This window comes from Bombus bifarius, unplaced genomic scaffold (genome assembly GCF_011952205.1).
Source record: "Bombus bifarius isolate JDL3187 unplaced genomic scaffold, Bbif_JDL3187 scf7180000008265, whole genome shotgun sequence".
Classification (NCBI taxonomy): Eukaryota; Metazoa; Arthropoda; class Insecta; order Hymenoptera; family Apidae; genus Bombus; species Bombus bifarius.
The window spans coordinates 537,501-558,119 of NW_022884550.1; the positions used below are offsets into that span (position 1 = coordinate 537,501).

At 37.4% G+C, this 20,619-nt stretch overlaps 2 protein-coding genes across 10 annotated transcripts in view; both read right to left on the bottom strand.

Moving 5' to 3' along the window:
• LOC117211985 (sodium channel protein 60E-like) overlaps positions 1 to 13,394 on the bottom strand; it is a 16,498-nt gene extending 3,104 nt beyond the window's left edge. The window contains exons 1-18 of one of the 5 annotated variants that reach the window (XM_033456393.1): positions 10,399 to 13,377; positions 9,293 to 9,501; positions 8,983 to 9,203; positions 8,217 to 8,397; positions 7,993 to 8,070; positions 7,768 to 7,909; positions 7,523 to 7,657; positions 7,223 to 7,452; positions 6,574 to 7,133; positions 6,051 to 6,139; positions 4,400 to 5,817; positions 4,008 to 4,323; positions 2,880 to 2,996; positions 2,622 to 2,780; positions 1,464 to 1,760; positions 1,192 to 1,346; positions 570 to 1,056; positions 94 to 161 (exon numbers count right to left, since the gene is read on the bottom strand). In XM_033456393.1, the coding sequence (XP_033312284.1) occupies positions 94 to 161; positions 570 to 1,056; positions 1,192 to 1,346; positions 1,464 to 1,760; positions 2,622 to 2,780; positions 2,880 to 2,996; positions 4,008 to 4,323; positions 4,400 to 5,817; positions 6,051 to 6,139; positions 6,574 to 7,133; positions 7,223 to 7,452; positions 7,523 to 7,657; positions 7,768 to 7,909; positions 7,993 to 8,070; positions 8,217 to 8,397; positions 8,983 to 9,203; positions 9,293 to 9,501; positions 10,399 to 11,823 (6,287 nt within the window). In that variant the 5' untranslated portion in view covers positions 11,824 to 13,377. Of the gene's footprint in view, positions 1 to 93; positions 414 to 569; positions 1,057 to 1,191; positions 1,347 to 1,463; positions 1,842 to 2,621; positions 2,781 to 2,879; positions 2,997 to 4,007; positions 4,324 to 4,399; positions 5,818 to 6,050; positions 6,140 to 6,573; positions 7,134 to 7,222; positions 7,453 to 7,522; positions 7,658 to 7,767; positions 7,910 to 7,992; positions 8,071 to 8,216; positions 8,398 to 8,982; positions 9,204 to 9,292; positions 9,502 to 10,398 lie in introns of those variants that run through there. The other 4 variants (XM_033456392.1, XM_033456394.1, XM_033456395.1 and 1 more) reach the window with 4 other exon arrangements.
• A 1,393-nt stretch (positions 13,395 to 14,787) lies between these two features.
• LOC117211987 (H(+)/Cl(-) exchange transporter 5) lies at positions 14,788 to 20,267 on the bottom strand. Of its 5 annotated transcripts, none has more exons than XM_033456399.1 (11): positions 20,021 to 20,267; positions 18,406 to 18,515; positions 18,122 to 18,305; positions 17,672 to 18,015; positions 17,438 to 17,599; positions 17,081 to 17,368; positions 16,832 to 17,014; positions 16,532 to 16,746; positions 15,894 to 16,454; positions 15,413 to 15,790; positions 14,788 to 15,323 (listed from the first exon to the last, which is right to left on the bottom strand). In XM_033456399.1, the coding sequence occupies exons 2-11, from the start codon at positions 18,502 to 18,504 to the stop codon at positions 15,233 to 15,235; spliced, it is 2,505 nt and encodes an 834-aa protein (XP_033312290.1). In that variant the 5' UTR covers positions 18,505 to 18,515; positions 20,021 to 20,267; the 3' UTR covers positions 14,788 to 15,232. The 5 variants fall into 5 exon arrangements, with proteins under 5 accessions (XP_033312290.1, XP_033312288.1, XP_033312289.1 ...); XM_033456397.1 differs by having other exon boundaries at positions 17,672 to 18,021; XM_033456398.1 differs by having other exon boundaries at positions 17,672 to 18,021; positions 18,406 to 18,527; positions 20,021 to 20,236.
• Between the last annotated feature and the right edge of the window lie 352 nt (positions 20,268 to 20,619).

Sequence of the window (20,619 nt, forward strand, 5' to 3'; positions counted from 1 at the left end):
AGTTACATACGTTAATGCCAAATCCCGAATGAAAGTATAACCAAAGATAGTATTGTTATACGCATAAAAAGGCAGTTGAAAAGCAATTCTTACTTGGACCATCGTATGTAAAACATTTCTAAATCGTCTTCGACGATACCAATCTCTTCTTCTTGATGGGCCTGATTAAAATTCTCGAGGATAATAGCAATGTACATATTGATAACTATCATATAGCTGATTATGATGAAAGAAGTAAAATATGTTATTGCCAAGAGAGGATATCCGCAATTTCCATTCATTTGTCGACTAGTCGGAGTCGGATCGCAATCCGGTGGTTGTACCATCAAAGACTCTAACACATCATTCCAACCGGCCGATGTCATTAATCGAAACAGTAATTGCATGCTTCTACCAAAAGTTTCGAAATTTACCTACAGAAAATGAGAAAAAAAGAAACGAAAAGGAAAACACAAAGAGAAAAACAAAGAAATATCAATTAGCATGTCGTGTTCAGATAATATGTGATCGGAGGAATAAAGATTCAGAGAAATAGACGATAAGGTTTTAATAACTCAAGGTTTACTCACCATATCATCGAGCGCGCCTTGCTTTTTAACATGACCAAAGACTGACATGCCGATAATGGCATAAATAAAAGTAATTAGAGCTAACAGGGCACCGATGTTGAACAGCGCCGGAAGACTAACCACCAGAGCGAAGAGCAGTTTACGAATACCTTTGGCTGCCTTTATGAGCCTTAAGATTCGACCGATTCTGAACACTCTCACGACTCGCAGGAGCGTCGGAGACACCGGAAAGTCTACCATAATATCCTCCATTAATATTCCTAATATGGATGCCAGCACGAGGAGGAAATCGAACAAGTTCCATGGCACCGTGAAATAATGATATCGAAGCCCAATTATTTTCACGATTGCCTCTAAACCGAAAACGGTCGTGAAAAATGCGTTGGACACTTCGAGAACGAAGAAGATTGGATGAGGCTGATCGTAATGCTCGATTCCCATTGTCAGCATGTTGAGGAATATCAAAATGAAAATTGCTATTTCAAATCTGGAAACATCGTAGTTGTTTATAAAACGAAATTGGCAAAACGTAGTCGTGCTTCTTGAAAAAAAAAAAAAAAAAGAGACGAGTAGTTAAGAAAAAAGGGAACGTAAATGAACAAGTAAAACTGAAATTCGTTACCTGCGTGAATTCGATAGGTCGTAAAACATTGCGAGGATTTGATTCATCGGACGCTTTATCACTTTTTGTGGCTTTTTACGGCCAAGCTTTTTCATGGCAGTGTAGTAGTGCTTTTGACTTTCGGTCAAAAACATTTCTAGCACCCCACCTTCGTACTGAAAATAGGGATAAAAAGGATAAGAAGGGGAATGGAAAAAATGTTTCAGCGTTCGATGAAATACGTAATAGAGTTATTCTTCGATAACGTCTTTTTGATCGGTTGTGTTTCTTACCTTTTTCTTCAACATATTAAAGTTGTCTATAATTACTCCGATAAAGAGGTTTAGTGTAAAAAAGGAGCCACAAACGATAAATATCACAAAGTAGAAATATGCGTAGATGTTTGCTTCTCTTTGAGGCTGAAGATCTACACCTCTTGCGTCTACTGCATCTTGCATCACCTCCATCCACCCTTCGAATGTGGCTACTTGGAACAGAGCTAGATAAGCTATTCCGACGTGATCAAACGTAATTTTACTATTTTCCCAAGAGTAATTTTTCCTCAGACAGTCGTCTTTCGTGTTTACGATCTAAGAAGTAACGTTCGTCGATTCGAATATTCCTTTCTTGCTTTTCGCAACCTGATATAGCAAAACTCCGTTTATATGAACCTGTCGGGGGACAAGTTGGTTCATATAACCAGCTCGTTCATATATTTTTATGAAATTTTAGAAATAGCAGTCCACCTATTTCTTCCCACCTACCAACATCGTTGTTAATATCATTGACGGTATTTAAGGTCCTGAACATTTTCCTATGTAAGTGACGATTCGCACCAGCGATCACGGTCAAATCGCGTTAAATTAGGTACCGGTCAAAATCGTTTACACATGATCCAATAAGAGCATTCGCAGTAAGCGGTTCAAGCCAAATGAAAATCTCTTGACTTGTGCCTGATTCGACCTGATCTGACCGTACAGTGATCGTTAGTCTGAATCAAGTTTAACAGATCCTCTAGAGTCCTGCTGATCAATATATAGAGTGTCATGTTACAGGCCAGCCACGTCTAGTTCACCAGCTGGAAAACGTTGTATTTAAATATTATGTTACAGATTTGAAGTAAGAAAACGTCTTGTAAATCCGGGACTGCTTATTTGATGAGTGCCGCATGCTCCTAAAGTCTGTCTTTTCCTAAAGTCTAACCCGATATATTGTTGATACAATGTTAAGAACCTTAAATATTGACAATAATATCGATCGAGCGAACGCTTCTTTAGACATTCATATAAGTGGATTAATACTGGACGGTAGTCCAGACATGATAGAAGCTCAACTAGAGTTTAGTTAATTAGACATTACTAAAATTTCGTTCATATAAACAGAGTTCCACTGTACTCTGCTTTTGCCATCGTCAAAGCAGAGAAAGAGGATAGAGAAGAGATTCTACTTACTGATATATCTAATAATTCGCCGTACTCGTCAACGCATTTGAAAAACTTGCCGCCGAAAAATTGTACACCCATAATAGAAAATATCAGCCAGAACACGAGACAGACGAGGAGCACGTTGAATATACTAGGTATCGCATACATCAACGCGTTCACTACGATCTAGCCAGGACAAAAAAGAAACAGCCGATACTCCTAAATTTCAAGCTCCCAGGAGATCTACCAGCAATCTACCAGCATAGTCTACAGCAAATTTCTTACCCTCATGCCTTGCCATCTCGATATCGCCCTTAATGGTCTCAGTGCTCTCAAGGTTCTTAGAGATCTTAGCACTTTTAAATTTTCGTTTTCTTCTATCAACAGACTAAATGTTGATACCTGTTCAAGAAAAGTTACATTACAATTGTTGAAAAGACACGTTCGTTTCTTCGAACCTCCAAAAAATAACATGCTGCTTGTACATTTAGCTTGGCAGTGTATTATCGTAAATTTAATGTAGTAATTAGTGCTTGTTTAACTCAAAAGAAAATGGTTACAAATTCTCATATTTACAAATTTTCTATATAAACCTCAAATTACAAGGAATTGAATAAACGAAAATTGCACAGCTACTTTGTATGAACAGCCAGCGAAACATCGATAATAACGGTGTTTAGAATGTCGTGCAAAGCAGTACTGGTGAGTTTCTTTTCAAGCATTTTACAAGTGATTAAGGGCTGCACTATTTCTGTCAAATCCTGTATTCTCTTCGATCCATGGTACACATATCTATAAATGTATAAAAAGTTAGAATACATTCTTTTGTCGCATTAAGTAAGAAGACTTGTATAAAAGCTACATGAAATTATCTTTAATTAATTTCTATTGAGCCTTGTATATTCGTAGACTCAGGGTATGTCGTGCACAAATTTTTATAACCAATTGTAAAATATAAACTTACAATTGCTATGTCAAAACTAACGTTATGACCGCCACAAATATCGAAAGTGGCAGATAATATAGGAAGAAGAGGTAAATAAATTAGGTAACATTAGCGAAATTATGATGAACCAAAATAAGACGTAAAGCGTCAGAAATATAGTTCAACCATAACTGGATGCAATAGGAGCAACATATTAATTTCGCACGTACCTGAATCCGCAAGGCGACATATATAAAAGATTGAGAAAGAAATGCATAAAAATGAAGGAAACAGTGAGAGAAAGTAGCGAAATCGCAACAGGATAGTTACGATCAGCGGGAATGAAAAATCCATGCAGCAACGATGGACGTTAAAATTTACACAGCATGCGCTCGCGCGCACGTATATGCTGCCGCTTACACATACACGTAAACACATATATACGATACGAAATCGATGCTGCTGTTGAATGTATAGGCTCTACTTACAAAGACAATTATAAAATCCAAGATTGTCCAAAAACTGGTGAAATATTTGCAGAAACCCAGAGCTAACCACTTGAGTAACATCTCAATGCTGAAAAGCGCGCAGAAGCCAAGATTGGTCCAATAGAGGATTTTCTTCAAGAAAGGATTATCATCTAGATAAATGTCTTCGAAACAAAGAGTTATGGAGGATGCAAAAATGAAAACTAGGATCATCCATTCGAAGGCAGGCGTGTCAACAACTGAAAGAATCACTGTTCGCATTCTGATCCATTTTTTGCCGATAGCTGTTGCAATACACCGGTCGATGCAGGTACACCTGCACATACAACGTATTTCTATCATATTGATTCGCTGGCAGGAGAGAAATTCAAAGTGCAGTAGTAGGTTCTTACTTCTGATAACACTGTCGTGGAAAGCAATCCTGCGGTTCTTTGCGTCGGTTGCTTCTTCCAAATCCAGGAAAAGAACCCATGCCATCGATGTATTTTCCTTTACTATCTCTCCTACCGCCAACCGTCAGTTCATCGACGTAGCTGACAAGCGCGTGCCAAGGTCGTTTTGGTACCCGATCCTCGGGTCTAGGAAACGGATCCATCTGAGGTAGCATCGCGACTCTTTCCTCAACTGGTGCTTTGTTCGAAGACGAAGAGTCTCTCACGACATCGACTTCTTGACATTCCTCCTCTTTGCCTTCGTTTGCCTCAATCTCTTTTTCCTTACTCGAATAATTGTTTTCGTCGTCAGGCGAGGCGTCCTTCTCTTCTTCCTTCTCCCTTTGTCCGTATCTTTGTTCTTCCGTTTGAGACTGAGAGTACATTGGATCGTAAGAAAAAACGGGCTGATTTAAACTTTCTTGATAAGATCTATTGTAAACGTTATCTTTTGGAAGGCTGAGTACAGTCTCTTGAATAGCGTATTTAGTCTCGTTGTCAGACCGATCTATTACGCGTCGCACGATCTTTTCGAAACGAGCATCCTTCCCTTTCCCTTTAGCGACAGCTTGAGACAAGCGCGAACATTTATTCTTCCGTATAATCGAACGGATACGATCGAACGATCTTGCGAGTTTCGAGTCATCGCCCACTTCCTCCTTCTTCTGTTTCAATTCCTCCGAATTAAAGCTGTTGAGCAACAAAGCAAGAAAAAGATTCAACACCATGAAATTACCCATTACGAGAGCTGGCAAAAATATGGCGAAGCAAGCCTCGGGCCCGTCTTCTTCTTCTGCTCGCATGCAGTCCCACAGGGGCTCGATCCATTCTCCGCATAATATACGAAATATCATCATGAACGAGTGAAAGAAATCGTTAAAGTTCCACCGTGGTACCGGATCTGGGTAAAATTTGTCCAAAGTGTAGTCTTTACTGAATAATTGCATGCCGATCACGGCAAATATATAAATCACGATCACCAAAACTAAGGTGAGATTTCCAAGGGCGCCGATCGTTGAAATAATAATACTGAGAAGAACCTTCATCGTCGTCCAGGATTGTGCCAGTTTTAACACACGCAGAAGTCTCAGTCCGCGTATCACGGACAGGCCGTCTACCAGCTCGAAGGTAAGATCTATCAGAGACGCTGACACTATTATCAAATCGAAATTGTTCCATCCGTTGGCGAAGAAATCTTTACTCAGCGCCAACAGTTTCAGCAAACATTCGAAGGTGAAGATACTGGTAAACACTTTATTACCGATGTTGAGCGCCTGTCGGATCGACTCGCTCATTCCGTGGTGTTCCATTGCCAGAAAACCAGTGTTCAGGACGATGCACAATGTGATTGTCAACTCGAATAGTGGATCTCTCACTACCTAGATACGAGCCACTGGTCAATCGAGAGTCAAGCGTTTTCATTTTTCTCGTTTGCTATCCTTAGCCTTATTTGTCGTATTTTACTAATAACTGGTTCGTTATTCGTTATCATTCAGCTTGACTAACATATCCGCAACGAATATCGAACTCGTTATATTAGATAGAAATACTTGCTTTCATATCCGAAGACGCTCCTCTCTCGACTCTACTTTTACCTCTTTGGCATACCTACCTTGTACAAGCAATTCTGAAATCGTAGCCAACCCTCGTAATCTATACAGCATTGGATGCACTTTTCGCAATTTCTATCGGGAAGATCATCTGAAACCCAGCGATAAACGAATCGTTATAACTGTTGTATGGAATCTTGGGTAATTATAAGTAATCAACTCCAATTCTTTTAAATTACGGATATGTTCCGGTTAGGATTATGAGTAACGTGCATTTTGTCCGAGTTGTGAGACGATCGTGGTTCGAAAGTTATGACAAAAGAAAAACGATATTTGTTGCATTATTATAAATAGTAATAAATTACGATTAGACTTTATAGGATTTACCTAAAAAAATTTAACCTAACGTAATTTTTGAATCACGATCGTCCCACGCCTCGAACAAAGTACATGTTACTAAGGATCTTCCCCTCTACAACATATCTCAAGGTTAAAGTCATTGGAGTTGAGGCCACCTTTTCTGCATCATTACCGAATCTTGTCTTTGAATATGTACAAACGACGAAGAAAATTCGTTGCCCCTACCTAAAATAACAATGTGCGATAGATACTCTGGCGGCAAGGTGTACATCTGTTTCTTCGTTTTCACGCCGTTGCATTTAAACACTCGAATTTCTCTAGTAGTTCCGCTGGCAAGAGAAACTGGAACGTTCGTAGGCGCACGAAGATAGCCCCCGGAATGAGTTGCCTGTGATTTTTCTCTTTCATTGTCCACTTCTGTCTCGTTATTCGTTTCATTCTTCGTTTCACCCGCATTAGTTTCGACATTGCCATCGGCGTTATTATTCGTAGGTATCCTCTCTTGCCAGTGGGCCCTAGATTCTTTGTTGTCACGCCTGTCGTGTTCTTCTACGGATGTGACATCGTCGCCATCGTGGTCGTCGACAACGCCTGAGTCGTCTAACGACGAGTGTTGATTACTGTTGTTACTTGCTTGTCGAGAATGAAGCATTCCACGATTTGGCGCCAATCTATGAACCCCGTTGTTATTCTCTACAGTTCGTGGGCTAATATTTTGTAGAAGTAAGTGAGACGGTCGAACGTTCGAATGTCTTGGACTTGGGCTCGGGCTTGGCGTCACCGATCTAATCGAACAGAAAGTTACAATAGAAATCATTGAAACGATTTTTCTTATTTGTCGAGCAATTCGACTTTATTATGACGAATGGTATACCTGCTTGGCACAGAGCCACCTTTATCTTGACCAGATGAACCAGAACCGGCAGTGCTTCTCCCACGTCTTCTTCTTCGTGTTTTTTTGCGCGTGTAACTACTTAGGAGAACTCCTTTCCTCGCGTCTAATTTCTTTTGTTTTTCTTTGGCAAGCGTCTTCACATTGATTTTTGTCGGGTCGAAACTAAACGTCGAGTCCTCGCGATGGTCGGTTAAGTCCTTTCTTCGTTCCTGTCGTATCAGTTGCAAGATAAGGTCAAAGGCAGACAACTCGAGGTAAACAATTACAACGATTATATACCTCGTTCGTAATTTCGGCTTCCTCCTCATAGCTCAGCGCAACGACAGCGAGCATCAAATTGATCAAATAAAACGAGCCGAAAAACACGACCACCGTGAAGAACGAGACGCTGATAGGTCCGCACGCCGACAATACCTAAAAACCAATATAGCAATTCTTGTTATACCTCGCAAACTAACTTGTTATGTAAATAGTGATTCCTTGGCGAAACAATTATCCGTGCGGAAAAGAAGTTGACCAACTACCTTATTATAGACGTCTTCCCAATAATCCAGAGTAATCAGTTGAAACGTGGTGAGCATCGACCACAGAAAGTTGTCGAAATTTGTATATCCATGGTTTGGATTTGGGCCAACACAAAGACAGATGTAACTTTCGTTGCAGTGCCTAAAACGTAGGGTTTCTCTCGAGTTAAAATTGGCATATCATTTAAAACAGTCGCGCGTAATAAAGAACCAAGTTTGGCTAACCTGGCGCCGGTTGCGTTACCGCAAATTATTGGTTCTTCGTCTTCATCGAATGCCCAGTTGGACGAGTTCCAAGTCCACCTGCGGACGGTACAAGGTATCGGTTAATGCCTCTTGAGAGTCAACGAGCCATTGTCTCTCAAGTTAATACATATGTATCCGTATAAATACTTTGCAAGCAACATGTTAGAATCTAAGTAGAACATATTACGGCGAACAATACGTACTCTCTCCAATCGACTTGAGTATTATTGAATTCCACATTTTTTACGCATTTATTCCGAAGTTCACCCATGTAAACTTGTAGAGCAAAAAGTGCAAAAACCATCAGGCAGAAGATCGTGAGCGTCATTACTTCGGCAAGTTGCTTAAAACTATGTAACAATGCATTGATGATGGTTTTTAAGCCTGCAAAAATATTCGATAAACGATTATCCTTATTTTCATCCCATTATTTTCTTACGAAAGCAATTTTTTTTTATAACTTTTTCTGATAGACAATTCTAACAAATTTGTTGATCATTCATTGATTTACGAATTGTGTCAATTCTGTCTGTTTCACGTCAATCAGACCGATAATGATATTGTTTATGTTTTACTGTAACGCCAATATTTCTCAATCTTTTTCGAGTCATGACTCCACTTTGTAATAGCCGAATAACCAGCATATCCCTGCCCTATCGCATTTATATCACGTTACTATCACTTCCTTTCATTTATTGCACTATCTATATGTGTACCATGTATATCATAGCAGACGATATATCTAAATTGGAACGAACGAATGTCGGAAATTTCTGATGTGATTTTGTGTTGATAAGGTAAAGTAATTTCAACTAAAGAAACACGGCAATCCCCAGAAACCAATTTGCAATTCCGTCGCTTCCAAGGTCTAGGAAGCCACCGGGTTTTACACGATATTTTCTCCTAATCTCGAAGAGAGAAAAGAAAGGGAGATGTCTGTAGAAAGTCGGCTTTCTTAAAGATTTTTACCAGGCATAATGGAAACAGTTTTGAGGGCTCTCAATACTCGGAATGTTCTCAACCCAGCCAAATTTCCTACTTCCATTCCAATAGTCGCATAACCACTGGTGATCACCACGAAATCCAACCAGTTCCACGGATTTCGCAAGTAAGTGTATTTATTGAGCGCAAATCCCTTGGCTATCGATTTGATCACCATTTCGGCCGTGTATATAGCTAAGAATATATATCTGGAAAACAAAAGAGAAGAAGCGACGTATTATATTCCTAGAGGTTTGATTAATCCGAGAAGTTGCGCGCGCCCCGTGAAAATGCTTACTCGGCTTCCTCGATAGTTTCCGTCATGGCGAGGAAGGCACAATTTAATATTATCGTAGCCATGACTATATAATCGAAGTACTGATTCGTGCTTAGGTAAATACAATACCGCCTTATAGGATTCCACGGGGAAAATATGAACCAGCTGTTTGTCGCCGTGAATCGGTGAATGTAATTTTTACGAAATCTCTTCGATACCACGCAGAATGTCTGAAACACACGGTACGAGTGATACATGAATCAAATGTTCCGCCATAAATATGCCAGAAGAAATATTCTTTTTAAGAATTAAAAGGAAATAGCGATATCATTGATATTTTCGATAACTAAACGCATATGACGTACTCCGAGACTGACATTAGTAAGATCGAGTGAAACTCTTAACGACTAAAAATCAAACGACTAGTTTCGGGGTGATTAGTTTTACTTTTTACGAGCAACTATTTTTTTTTTTTTTTTTTGCAACCTTACAATTATATCATAAATTTAAATCATGTTAATCCTATAATTATTCCTTCTCTACCTTAAAATACAGGGGGTGTCCGGCAATATCGGGGAATCACTTTGGCAGTGGATCCTGCGCATGAAAGATGAAAAGGGTTTGTCTAAACATATGCTCTATACGACCTTGTCTCCGAGTTATAGCGAGGTTTTTCTTTGACAAACTGTATCTGCATACCTTCGCGAGATGCAATCAAAATGACCTGCTTAAATGCGAAGATTGGAGACGTTTTATCATCGAATGGAAATTTTCACAGGCGTAGAATACAAAGTTCAACGTCGTATATCGAGTTCCGTTTGTAAATAGGTACGCGAGATTAGTTCGACCGTCTCCATCTTCTGATAGAATTAGTCCAGTTGTAAAAAAAAAGTCCAAAGTTATAACTCAACTCGCTATAGCTGCTTATAGAACAGTGCGCATGTTCGCATGAACCTTTTCTATTACTTCCATGTGCAGAGTTGATGGTGGTGAAGGGGTTCCCCGATGTTGCGGCACAGCCTGCATATTAATCGAATTGAATATATGACGTTTAACTAATTATATCACAAGTTAACTAACGGTTAACCGATAAAATAATTTAAAAAAGCAGGAGTCTAAAGACGTACCTCGTCGTAGATAAAGTTGTCAATCTCCTCGAGAGGCCTACCGTAAAGCTCAGTTGGGAAAGGTTCGAATTTGTTTGGAAGCACCGCGCCATCTTCGACCGACATTCGTCGTTTCGGCTGAAAGCCATAATCTCTGACGAGCTGTACGGTCTTGTTTTCCAACCTGTCGAGACTTTCCTTCGTGAAGAGTTTCACCGTTTGCTTATTGTTCCCGGTGGGAGTTTTAATGGACGACTTACTAGCGGCTTGGCCATTCTCAACTCCGTTCCTTCCATCTAGAATTTCACCGGCGATCGTTGTTCTGGGAATGCCCAGGGGATCCACTTGGATCTCCGCACTTCCAGAATCACCGGTCCCAGAATCGGCCGAAACACCTGCTGCTGCGGCCAAGGGAGGTCGCAGCCTCACCACATCTCTAGATCTCGAGATATCGTCGTCCGTAGACCTTTCTAAATTCGATCTGGTTCGCCTCGATCTGCCGATCTCTTCCGCCAAAGCTTCCTCCGGCTCCGACTCGAATCGGCTATCACGCTTTAAACGTCCGTCACGTGCAGCAGTGAATTCAAGCCCGGCGTCCGAAACGGACGACCTCGAACGTCTGTGATGTGTCTCTTCCGCGTACGATGTCAGTGGATAATTTGGAAAAATCGGCGAAGGTGTTTCGCTGGTCTCGTACTCTTGGCCGGTGTACTCCGGCGGACTGAGGCCCGTATACGGTGGCGGTGATGATTTCTCCACTTCCGGAGGCGAGATTGCATCGCATTCGCTGGTCTCACTCGCGGGAGAAATAAGTATCGAGGCAGAAGTTGTAACGAACGTCGAACTGTCATCTGGCCCTCTTCTCCCAGCGAGATCATCGGTTGAAACAGGTATCTTAGAATCACCAACGTCCGACTCCATCCACGTCGTCTGCTCGGAGCGCGGAAACTCAAGGAGAGACACACGAAGGGTACTGCACGCGGATCGAGCAATGCATTCTCCCTGTTGCTCGTCCTCCCTCTCGCGAATCCTTTCGACAGGTGGCGATCCATAATGATCCCTTCGTCTGGTGGCGGATTCATCGAATCTGGATCTAGGTTCGTAACCAGCAGCGTCCGTCTCTCCTCTCCTTAATGGCTGGGGTGTTCTCGAAATCCCGACTCTTGACCGATCCAAAAGCTCGAATTCCTCGGCTATGCCCGTAGGGAGATTTAAACTTCTTTGGCTTCCAATCTCTCGTGGCGATCTTTCGAGAGTATCTCGTGTGAGACCATGAGATCGAGTAGCCTCTCCTGACGAGAATCGAACGAGCTCTTCTCTGAAGAGATTCGTCGCGTAAAGGCCCGCCACTCGGGGTCGATTAGCGAAGCCATTGTCCTCAGAGCCGTTGCTCGGAGGGTTGGCAGAACCTTTGTATCCCTCACGGCCACCTTGCGAAGGTATCATTGGAATCTTTGGTTCCTCGGCTCACCGAAATGTGTACCTTTCATCGTTGCGGTTCCTACGTACAGCTTATCGCGTTTCCCTTCTATTCTTTTTCACCTTCGCGACTCGACAGCTCGTGCACATTCATCCATAAGAATCTCTTCCCTCGATAATAAACAAAAGCGTAGAAAACGCATAATACTGTTTGACCGCCGACTGGGCCTGCTTCTCGATATCGTCGTAGCACCACCGTATTACGGCAGGCTGGAAGGCAGCAGTTTCTTCCCCGTTAGTTTGATCGCCGGCCGTGTCTGGTATTCGATCACGATGCGTTCGTTTCGCACTTGTGGATATGCTCTTGTGTTTGTGCTTCTTTTGAAATTTCAAAGGATGCAGCTGCTATTGACTGAGCGCGAACTCGTATGTGTGTCGCGGTACAGTATATAGATTCTTCTTTTTTCGTCGATGACGATCGTGCCACTGCGGCGCGTTTCACCACCAAGCGGTAAAAAAGTCAAGAAGCAGAACGAAAGCAAGAAAAACAGATATAATGAAAAGAAAGGGAGGAAGGACGAAGAGTCGGTCAGATGATTGGAAACCGGGAGACCAGGGACAGCAAGGAAAAACAAGGAAGGAGGAGGGAAGTATTAGAGTATACTCGAAAGAGACGTTGCGTGATTTTTCCTTGATATCTTGATGATCGATGTACCCCTAATCCGGCCTGGCCTGCGACGTCGTCACCTGGATATCGTTCACACACGATCCCGTCGTTGATCGCATCGCGAATAGAAAACAATGCCGAATAACAAGATAGAACAACAACAACAAGGAATGACGTAAAAACCAGTCTGTTGATTACTGGTCACTCCAGTAACGTATGACACTCGCGAATCATATTTACCATTTGCTTTATCCAAGGAGATTCAAAGCTTGGGCTCTGAATAGCGTTCCAAATTGGGTTTAAATGAGATGATAACGACGTGTCGACCAATTGGATGAGGAGGAAGAAAGAATCAGGCACATAAATTTGCGAGTAACGAGCCGAGGGGAACGCGATATTATGTGTTAAAATCGAAACGATGGGATGGAATGGGATTAGGATAGAAATTAACGCGTATTTAAATATAACGAGAGAAATGAACGTAAAGAGAAAGGAGGCAGCGAAGAAAACGAAGGATTTAGTAAGAGAAAGAGAACTGGAGGGAAAGAAAGGCGAAGATAGAAATAGAGATGAAGGAAAATAAGAAAGGAAACCGTGGTGTACCCTCGTCATATAGTTCGGTAAATTGTGACTTGAACAAGGGTGCAAAATCACGAACGTCTCCGACGAGAACTGTGACGATACTATGGGACGAAGTCGATTCGTTTCGCGCGCGCGCGTATTGAACGACCGAGGAAAACGGCTTTGAGGTCTCTCTTTCCCTGTATAAGCGAATCTATCTAAACCTAACACATCGAAATACATGCATGCACACGCGCATCGGGGGTTATCGCTACCGCGAAACTAGCGAACCACCAGCCTGCACGAATGCTCTTCGCTATCCCCCACTCTAGCTACAACTGACCCCTGCAGGTGATACTGTGGTCAACAAACATTATTATTCCTTTTTCTCTCAACCAATATTATCTTCTTCTTCTTTTTCTTTTTCTCCTCCCGAAAATCAAACACAAACGACTTTAACGATAAAACATGGCGATGATTGTTTAGTGTTTCGCAGAAAAAGCCTCGTTCTTTTGTGCATATGTACCGTGCTGTATATAAAATCCTGAAATTCGCTTTGACGAGAGAGTTAAGAACATCATTACCTCTTTTCCTACTTTATTTCTTTGTCCCGAATCCTTTAAAATACCATATCGTACTTTCCCATTCCAACGTTTCCTTGCTATTCCGAAAATTGTTCTCGCGAATCTTCCACTCCTCTCTGACACATGCGGTATTCATCTACGATTTTCTCTTTGATCGACTTTAAATTTCGAATAAAACGTCCTAGTTCCTCAGGCTATATAGCTATAACTACAAACTATCTTTCAAATACTTATTGATTTGTCCTCTAGCGTTGCTTTTGCTAGATGAAGTATTTGATTGGTATCAATTTTCATTAAGTACAACGTATAATACAATACTTAATTCTTAAAAGTATATGTTTGTCGAGAAATGTCTAAAAATCGTTAATTGATACTTCGTATTCGTGAATGAATAATTTTGTCTTTGGTATTTCGTTTATTGATAATTATATTCTTTCTCGTCCTTTGGACATCTATTTATATCTCCCCTATAAAGATCAACCATTAAGAGAAGAACAGGAAATTAACTGAAATAAAAATAACGATTTATTATTAATATTTGTTTATGAGATTTTGCTGTAAATAATATTTAAATAATACTTATTTTTACATTTATATTTTAACATTCATATATATTAAGACTCATATATATTACGTTTATGTAACCTCAATATTCATAAAGTTCATTCGTCTATATATATTGCGTACATGTCGTACTATATTTGCATATATACATATGTATATTGAAAATCGACATGATCATAAATTTAATTTTTTCATGTGTAAGAAAAGATTTCGTATTCCTTAAAGTTTCATAATTTGTCCTTTAAATCAGCAAGAATATGTTGGATTGGACATGGACTAAAATTACTCTAGATGGAATAATCTATTTTCTTTCGATCATCGTTTATGGAAATTCTATTAGTTCTTGGAATATTTTAATCTAAAATATATCAAGCAAAAGCAAGAAAAATTACATTAATCTCAATCATATATGTATATACGTATGCATAATGGATGTTCAAAAAATAAAATTCATGTTATTCTTAATATTTAAATCCGATTAGTTTTGTAAATAGCAAGCAATAAAATTTGTTGCGTTACGTGACACTCTACCTAGATATGTAACACGGTTAAACGTGTTATTATTTGGTTCGCTGTTTCCACTATAAAGATTCAAAGTTATAGATTCAAGAAATATAACGTTTTTAAATGTGATATATATAACGTATTTCATGCTACATTATAAAATTGTATGATCGAATACAATATAACACCTTTACACATTCGATCAACATGAAAACTGAAAATATAAAGAATTGTAAAACATAATAAGCACTGTTAATATTACTTTCCTTCTCCTAGTTTCCCAAACTTTAAGTTTTTAAACATATAGTAAATAAATTGAGATTTGCCTTAATGAAATATATAAAAACTCGGATAGTGCAGTGAGTTAAAACTGTTTTACCTATTTATTATTATTATATCCTCATTTGGAATCACTAATAATTAAAACAAATTTCTTGTTAACGATTATATGAAAATATCAAAAACCATACTGTTGGTATAGTGTACCCAATTGCTCGGTTGATACCATGCATTATAAAACACTGTATCTCTCATATATATATTTTTTATATAAATTTTAATTGAACAATACAGAATTAGGATCTTCGTTGTCAAGTTGCTTCACGTGTCTCAATACATCCTTCTTTGTAATAACTCCGAGTAGTCGGCTGCAAAGTTGAACGTAGCCATGAAAAGTTAATATAATCTTGTATCGTACACAAAACAAGTAATACATAAAGTAATAGAAAGTAATTACCCATTATGCGTAACAAGGGTTTGTCTTAATCCCAACTTTCTAAACATATCAACAACAGTCTCCATGGGTGTTTGGTCGGTAATTGTTATTGGAGCCATATCAAGGATCTTTTTCAATTTAAGTGGTGGAGGAGAATGAGTTTGAACGTTGTTTCCATTTGTAAATATAACCAATGATTGTCCAGTAATTTCCTCTGTCATACGTTTGGCATTTGCGATTGCAAGATTCAAATCTCTTCGTAACACGAAGCCAACAAGATATTGAGATTCTTTTGAAACTATCACTGGGAAACCATTATGTTCCGTTTCTTTCAATAAATTTTCAACGTCTTCGACTGTCATTGAATCTTGAGTAAGCACATGAAGGGCTTCATTTCGTCTGAAAATATCATTAGACTTGTTAACTATGAAGAGAAAACGTAAAAATCAAATCAAAGATATTTTACAAGAATATAATATTTTAACGATAATGGTGCAATTACTTAGGTTGCATGACATCAGCCGCAAGAGTAGTATGTTGAAATTCATCTTTGCTATCAAGAAATGGATAACCGTTCAAACCAATGTGAGCATCATAAATGCCCTGTTTCCCAAGAGCATCGCCGACCCATTTACTTGCCATAGCGGCTGCCATTAACGGTACAATATATCGTACACCTCCAGTTAACTCAAACATTATTACGACGAGAGAAACAGTCATTCTAGTAACACCGCCGAGAACTGCTGCGGCACCAACCATTGCGTATAGTCCAGGAGTTATACAATCGACACCAGTTGAACATGCTTCACTAAATATCCAAATATGTGGATAATTATACGCTAGTTGCTCCATTCCAATCCCCACAATACGGCCCATTATCGCTCCCAAACAAAGTGATGGAATAAATAATCCGCAAGGTACTTTCATACCGAACGTAAATATTGTCATAACAAGTTTTAGAATTAATGCTAAGACGAGAAGCCATATCGCCTTATAAACTCCGGGGCCAGCTGCTGCAACTTCAATCGCTGATTTTACAGCAGTAAAGTTTCTATTATAATCACTATATAAACAAAAAGAGAAATTTACTATATTTTAAAACTAATGTTAATTTTAAAAAATAAGAGAGGGAATTTCTACCATAAAATGTCTGCATTTGATACTCCACATTGTCTAAATAACAAATAAATGAGTTGACTTGTACTCATTCGTGTATATGGATTTGGATATCCAATAACAGCAGTTGCAACTGTTACGATTAGAACTTCGGTAACTGGATACTGGCCCAATTTTGAAGTTTTACGATAACGACACCAAAACAGATTTGCTTTAATAAACAAAGTAGCAATCACGCCCTATTGAAAGAAAGAGAAAGGGAAAAGGGTAATTTAACAATCTTTAGAAAACTATGGAAGAAAATTTACAGAAAGATAAACTTACACCAATTATTCCAAGCATGACGAAGGGTATTAGCTCAAAAAATATCCAAGGCTTATTATATTCAACATAAAAAAGCACAGAGTGCTCGTTGCCAAATGGATTTATAGATCGTAAAATAAAAGCAGCTATCAAGGCACAGAAAAATGATCTCCATAAAGTTTTTAGTGGAAAGTAATAGCTCACCTGAAAAATGTTGTTAAATATATTCAACCATTAGATATATCAAACTATCATTCTCCTGATACATACCTCTTCAAGACTAAAAAGAACACCCCCAATTGGAGCACCAAAAGCAACTGAAACTCCTGCAGCAGCAGCTGCTGATAAAATTTCTCTTTTCTTTGCTTCATTTCTGCCATATTTTGGAAAAAGATAAGAAAATATATTTCCTATGCAACAAGCTATGTGAACCATCGGCCCTTCTTTGCCTAAATTTAAACCTGCTGAGACCGATAGAATCAAACCTACTGATTTGATTATTAATGTCCACTTTCCTAAATATCCACGAATAATAAATCCACTTAGGATGGTCTTTATCTAAAACATGATTTTTCAGTATAATTAAAAAATCATTATAGTTTTTATTTTCGTTTTTTATATATTTACCTCAGGAATTCCTGAACCACAAGCGTATGGTGCAAACATTCTTACTAATGAGGCGGAAAGTGAAGCAAACAAAAGAGCCCAAGCGATGTAAAACATATACGAGATCATGTATGGTCCTGCACCATCTTTTGACTGACTAAATACTTCTGGCCATGTCCACCACTGAAAGAAGATTATGACATACAAACTTAAACATTATTATAAAAGAAAAGATAATAATAAAAAAGCACATACCTGAGAGCAATTACCACCGTCAAAAGTTGTTTCATTATAACTCCAACAACATTGTTCTTTATTTAACCAAAATGCTTGTGGGCATATGCCAAATTTTAAATCAGTCATCCAAGAAGCCCCTATATCTATAATACCTGCTGCGACTCCTGTAAAGAGACCAACTAGCAAAACACAGAGCCATCCAGACCAAGCATCATGAGCTCCCTTGATTAAGCCCCAAATAGAATCATGTTTCTTTTTCACAATATATCGATGACGCATTCTATCTCGAGCGATATCTCGTTGCCAATCAATCGTGTGAAAGTCATCATATTGTCCGATACCAGGAATGTCATCGGAATCAACTGAAACTGAAATACAATTGAGCAATACAGAATGAAACTGTGTTCTACTTTTTTACAAATTGAGTGTAAATTACAATATTAAAAAATTACATAATTTATTACATACTGTGAGAGGAAGCATCGTCGATACGGATACAGTGTTCCGAAAGAACGGTGTTCTGTCCATGATGGGAATTTACATTATTAACTTCCAGCATGTCGTCGTCGCTACTTATAGTACTGTCACGTGCAGTATTTCGATTTCGCGATCGGACATCCTCTACGAAGTATACATCATCTGAATTTTCTATCTATAATTAATCAAAGTTTTCACTCTTTAAATTTTTGTTACTACTATTATTCCTTTTTTTATTATTCTCTTATCAAATTTCTTCATATATTAATTTTTACCTTTGTATCAACTGACTGGTACGTAGTTAATGTATGCTGATGATTTTGTGGAACTGTATTGTTCGATAATGTTGTACCTTTCAGTGGAAATTTCTCCATGGCATTGCAACCTGTAAAAGGAACTTGAATATAAATACATAATTTATTTATGTACATGTGTATAATATGTTTGAAAATAAGGAATAAGTTAATAACAACTAAATATTTTCACATAAAATAAATACATAAAAAATACTATCTCTTCAATTCTCGTTAACAAATATATTAATAAAATCGGTATTAACAGTTAAACAATGCACTAACTTAAATGGATTATTTTATAATATAATTGTATAATAACTCCTCTCAACACAGTATCATTGTTTCTGACTACATTACTAAGTACGTTAGTAATATCATCTCATAGGAGATTATCTTACACTCATGTTGTAGGTACATTGTGTAGGATTATATTGATGAATAATACATAAAATGTTTATCTTAAAAATTAAAATAATTTCTGTTGATATATACTACGTAATAATATATGACAATACTTATGACTATATTATATGATTGATTTTTAGTTTTTAGATAATATTAAACATAAACCTTGTATAACGAAAATCTAATTTAATTCTATCACTGTTATATATAAAAATATTTTATCTTATGAGATAGGCTTATGATAGTCTTCATATTAAGCATAATTTTGATCTGCATGTGCAGCATAATATTTATAAATAAACAGCATTGTCTTTTCCAAAATCGAAAAAAATGTAGCAATATTAAATATTATGTAAATGCAAAATATACTTATCAGAATATTGAAAATATTTTCTCAAAATATTATAAATAATTGAATAAAAATATCTAGAAGAAAATAATAATTTAAAAGTAACAAAAAGATGATATAAATAAAATTATATACATATGATACATTACTTAGTATAATATGTATAGATTTACATACTTTGTTAGATTAATCTTTTCTAACTTATTGATAATGATAAAAAAGTTTATATAAATTTTCTTTGTTTACAGAAAATTTATTTAATATTCATTAAAAATTATATTTAATTTATCTGCAAGGCATATATAATATAAGGTACATGTATAACGTATTAATTACTCATAAATAATTACTGACAGATCAGATAACAGATATATTTAAAATTTATTTGGATAATTGAATTGAATAAACTATTTGCGGTACTATAAGATAACAGGAAATATTGAAGTGATCAATATACATTAAATGACAAAAAATTTCGAATGAAGACCATTTATCGGCACGTCATTATGATACTTTTACAATTGACTTTGATGGACCAATTTCTGTCTTTCAAATATGTAAATTAGAAAAAAAGAAGCAAACAGAGAGAGAAATATAAATGAGAAAATTTGATTACTTCAAACAAGTTGAAGGTGAGGTTATCGACATCCATGTAATGTGCAGGAAAAAGGTCTGAAAAAAGGTTGAAACGAACAGATGTTTAAATAAATCATTGAAGATTCATAAATTTTACGTGAAGTTTACTATAAGGCAGTTTCTATCATATTCAACCTTTGCAAGGTTAGAATTGACACCATATTCTCGACAGATCAAATTGTCGAGTTGTTCAATCATACTTACCATTTTTTCAGGTAGAATGCTTCTCAGCTTTCCATTCATGAATATCCTTTCTCTTTTTTATTGTTTTAACATCGAATCATGTCATTTATTTTCTTGCAGGTCAAATTTAGCCTTAAAATTGCGAATATTTCTTCTTAATCAAGGAGAAACTACGAGTATCGGACTAAAAGTAAAGACTTGTCAAAGCATTTTCTGTTTCTCTTACTCACTTAGTCTACTTTCTTACTCTTTATTTGATTAAATATGTCATCATGCGCCATCTTACCGAACTATATCGAACAAATGATTTTACTTACCACGTTTCAAAATTTGTTTAGAGTTTAAAAGATAAACTTCAAATAAAGTAGTTTTGATGATGAAAGAATTTACGTCTACTAAAAACACTAAAAAAATTAAAATTTTTTAAATTTATCGTCAATTTAAAGAAAATAATTAAACGATTAAATACAATAATTTATACCTTACGATAATCTATGATTTAATACGGTTAATTTTGAAATTGAATTTCGTAAACTTGCAATTCTCTTAGATTACTTTTATAACAATCTTTATAAATTTATAATTAAAATTTAAAACAAAAATTTTATTATTGCAGATAC

Excerpts from the sequence above, each read along its gene's own strand:
- LOC117211987 (XM_033456397.1), bottom strand. The coding sequence starts at position 18,504 with ATGGAGAAATTTCCACTGAAAGGTACAACATTATCGAACAATACAGTT. Across the intron at positions 16,747-16,831 it reads TCATGCTTGGAATAATTGGT|GGCGTGATTGCTACTTTGTT; the intron begins GTAAGTTTATCT and ends TTCTTTCAATAG. Across the intron at positions 16,455-16,531 it reads TCAAATGCAGACATTTTATG|TGATTATAATAGAAACTTTA; the intron begins GTAGAAATTCCC and ends TTGTTTATATAG.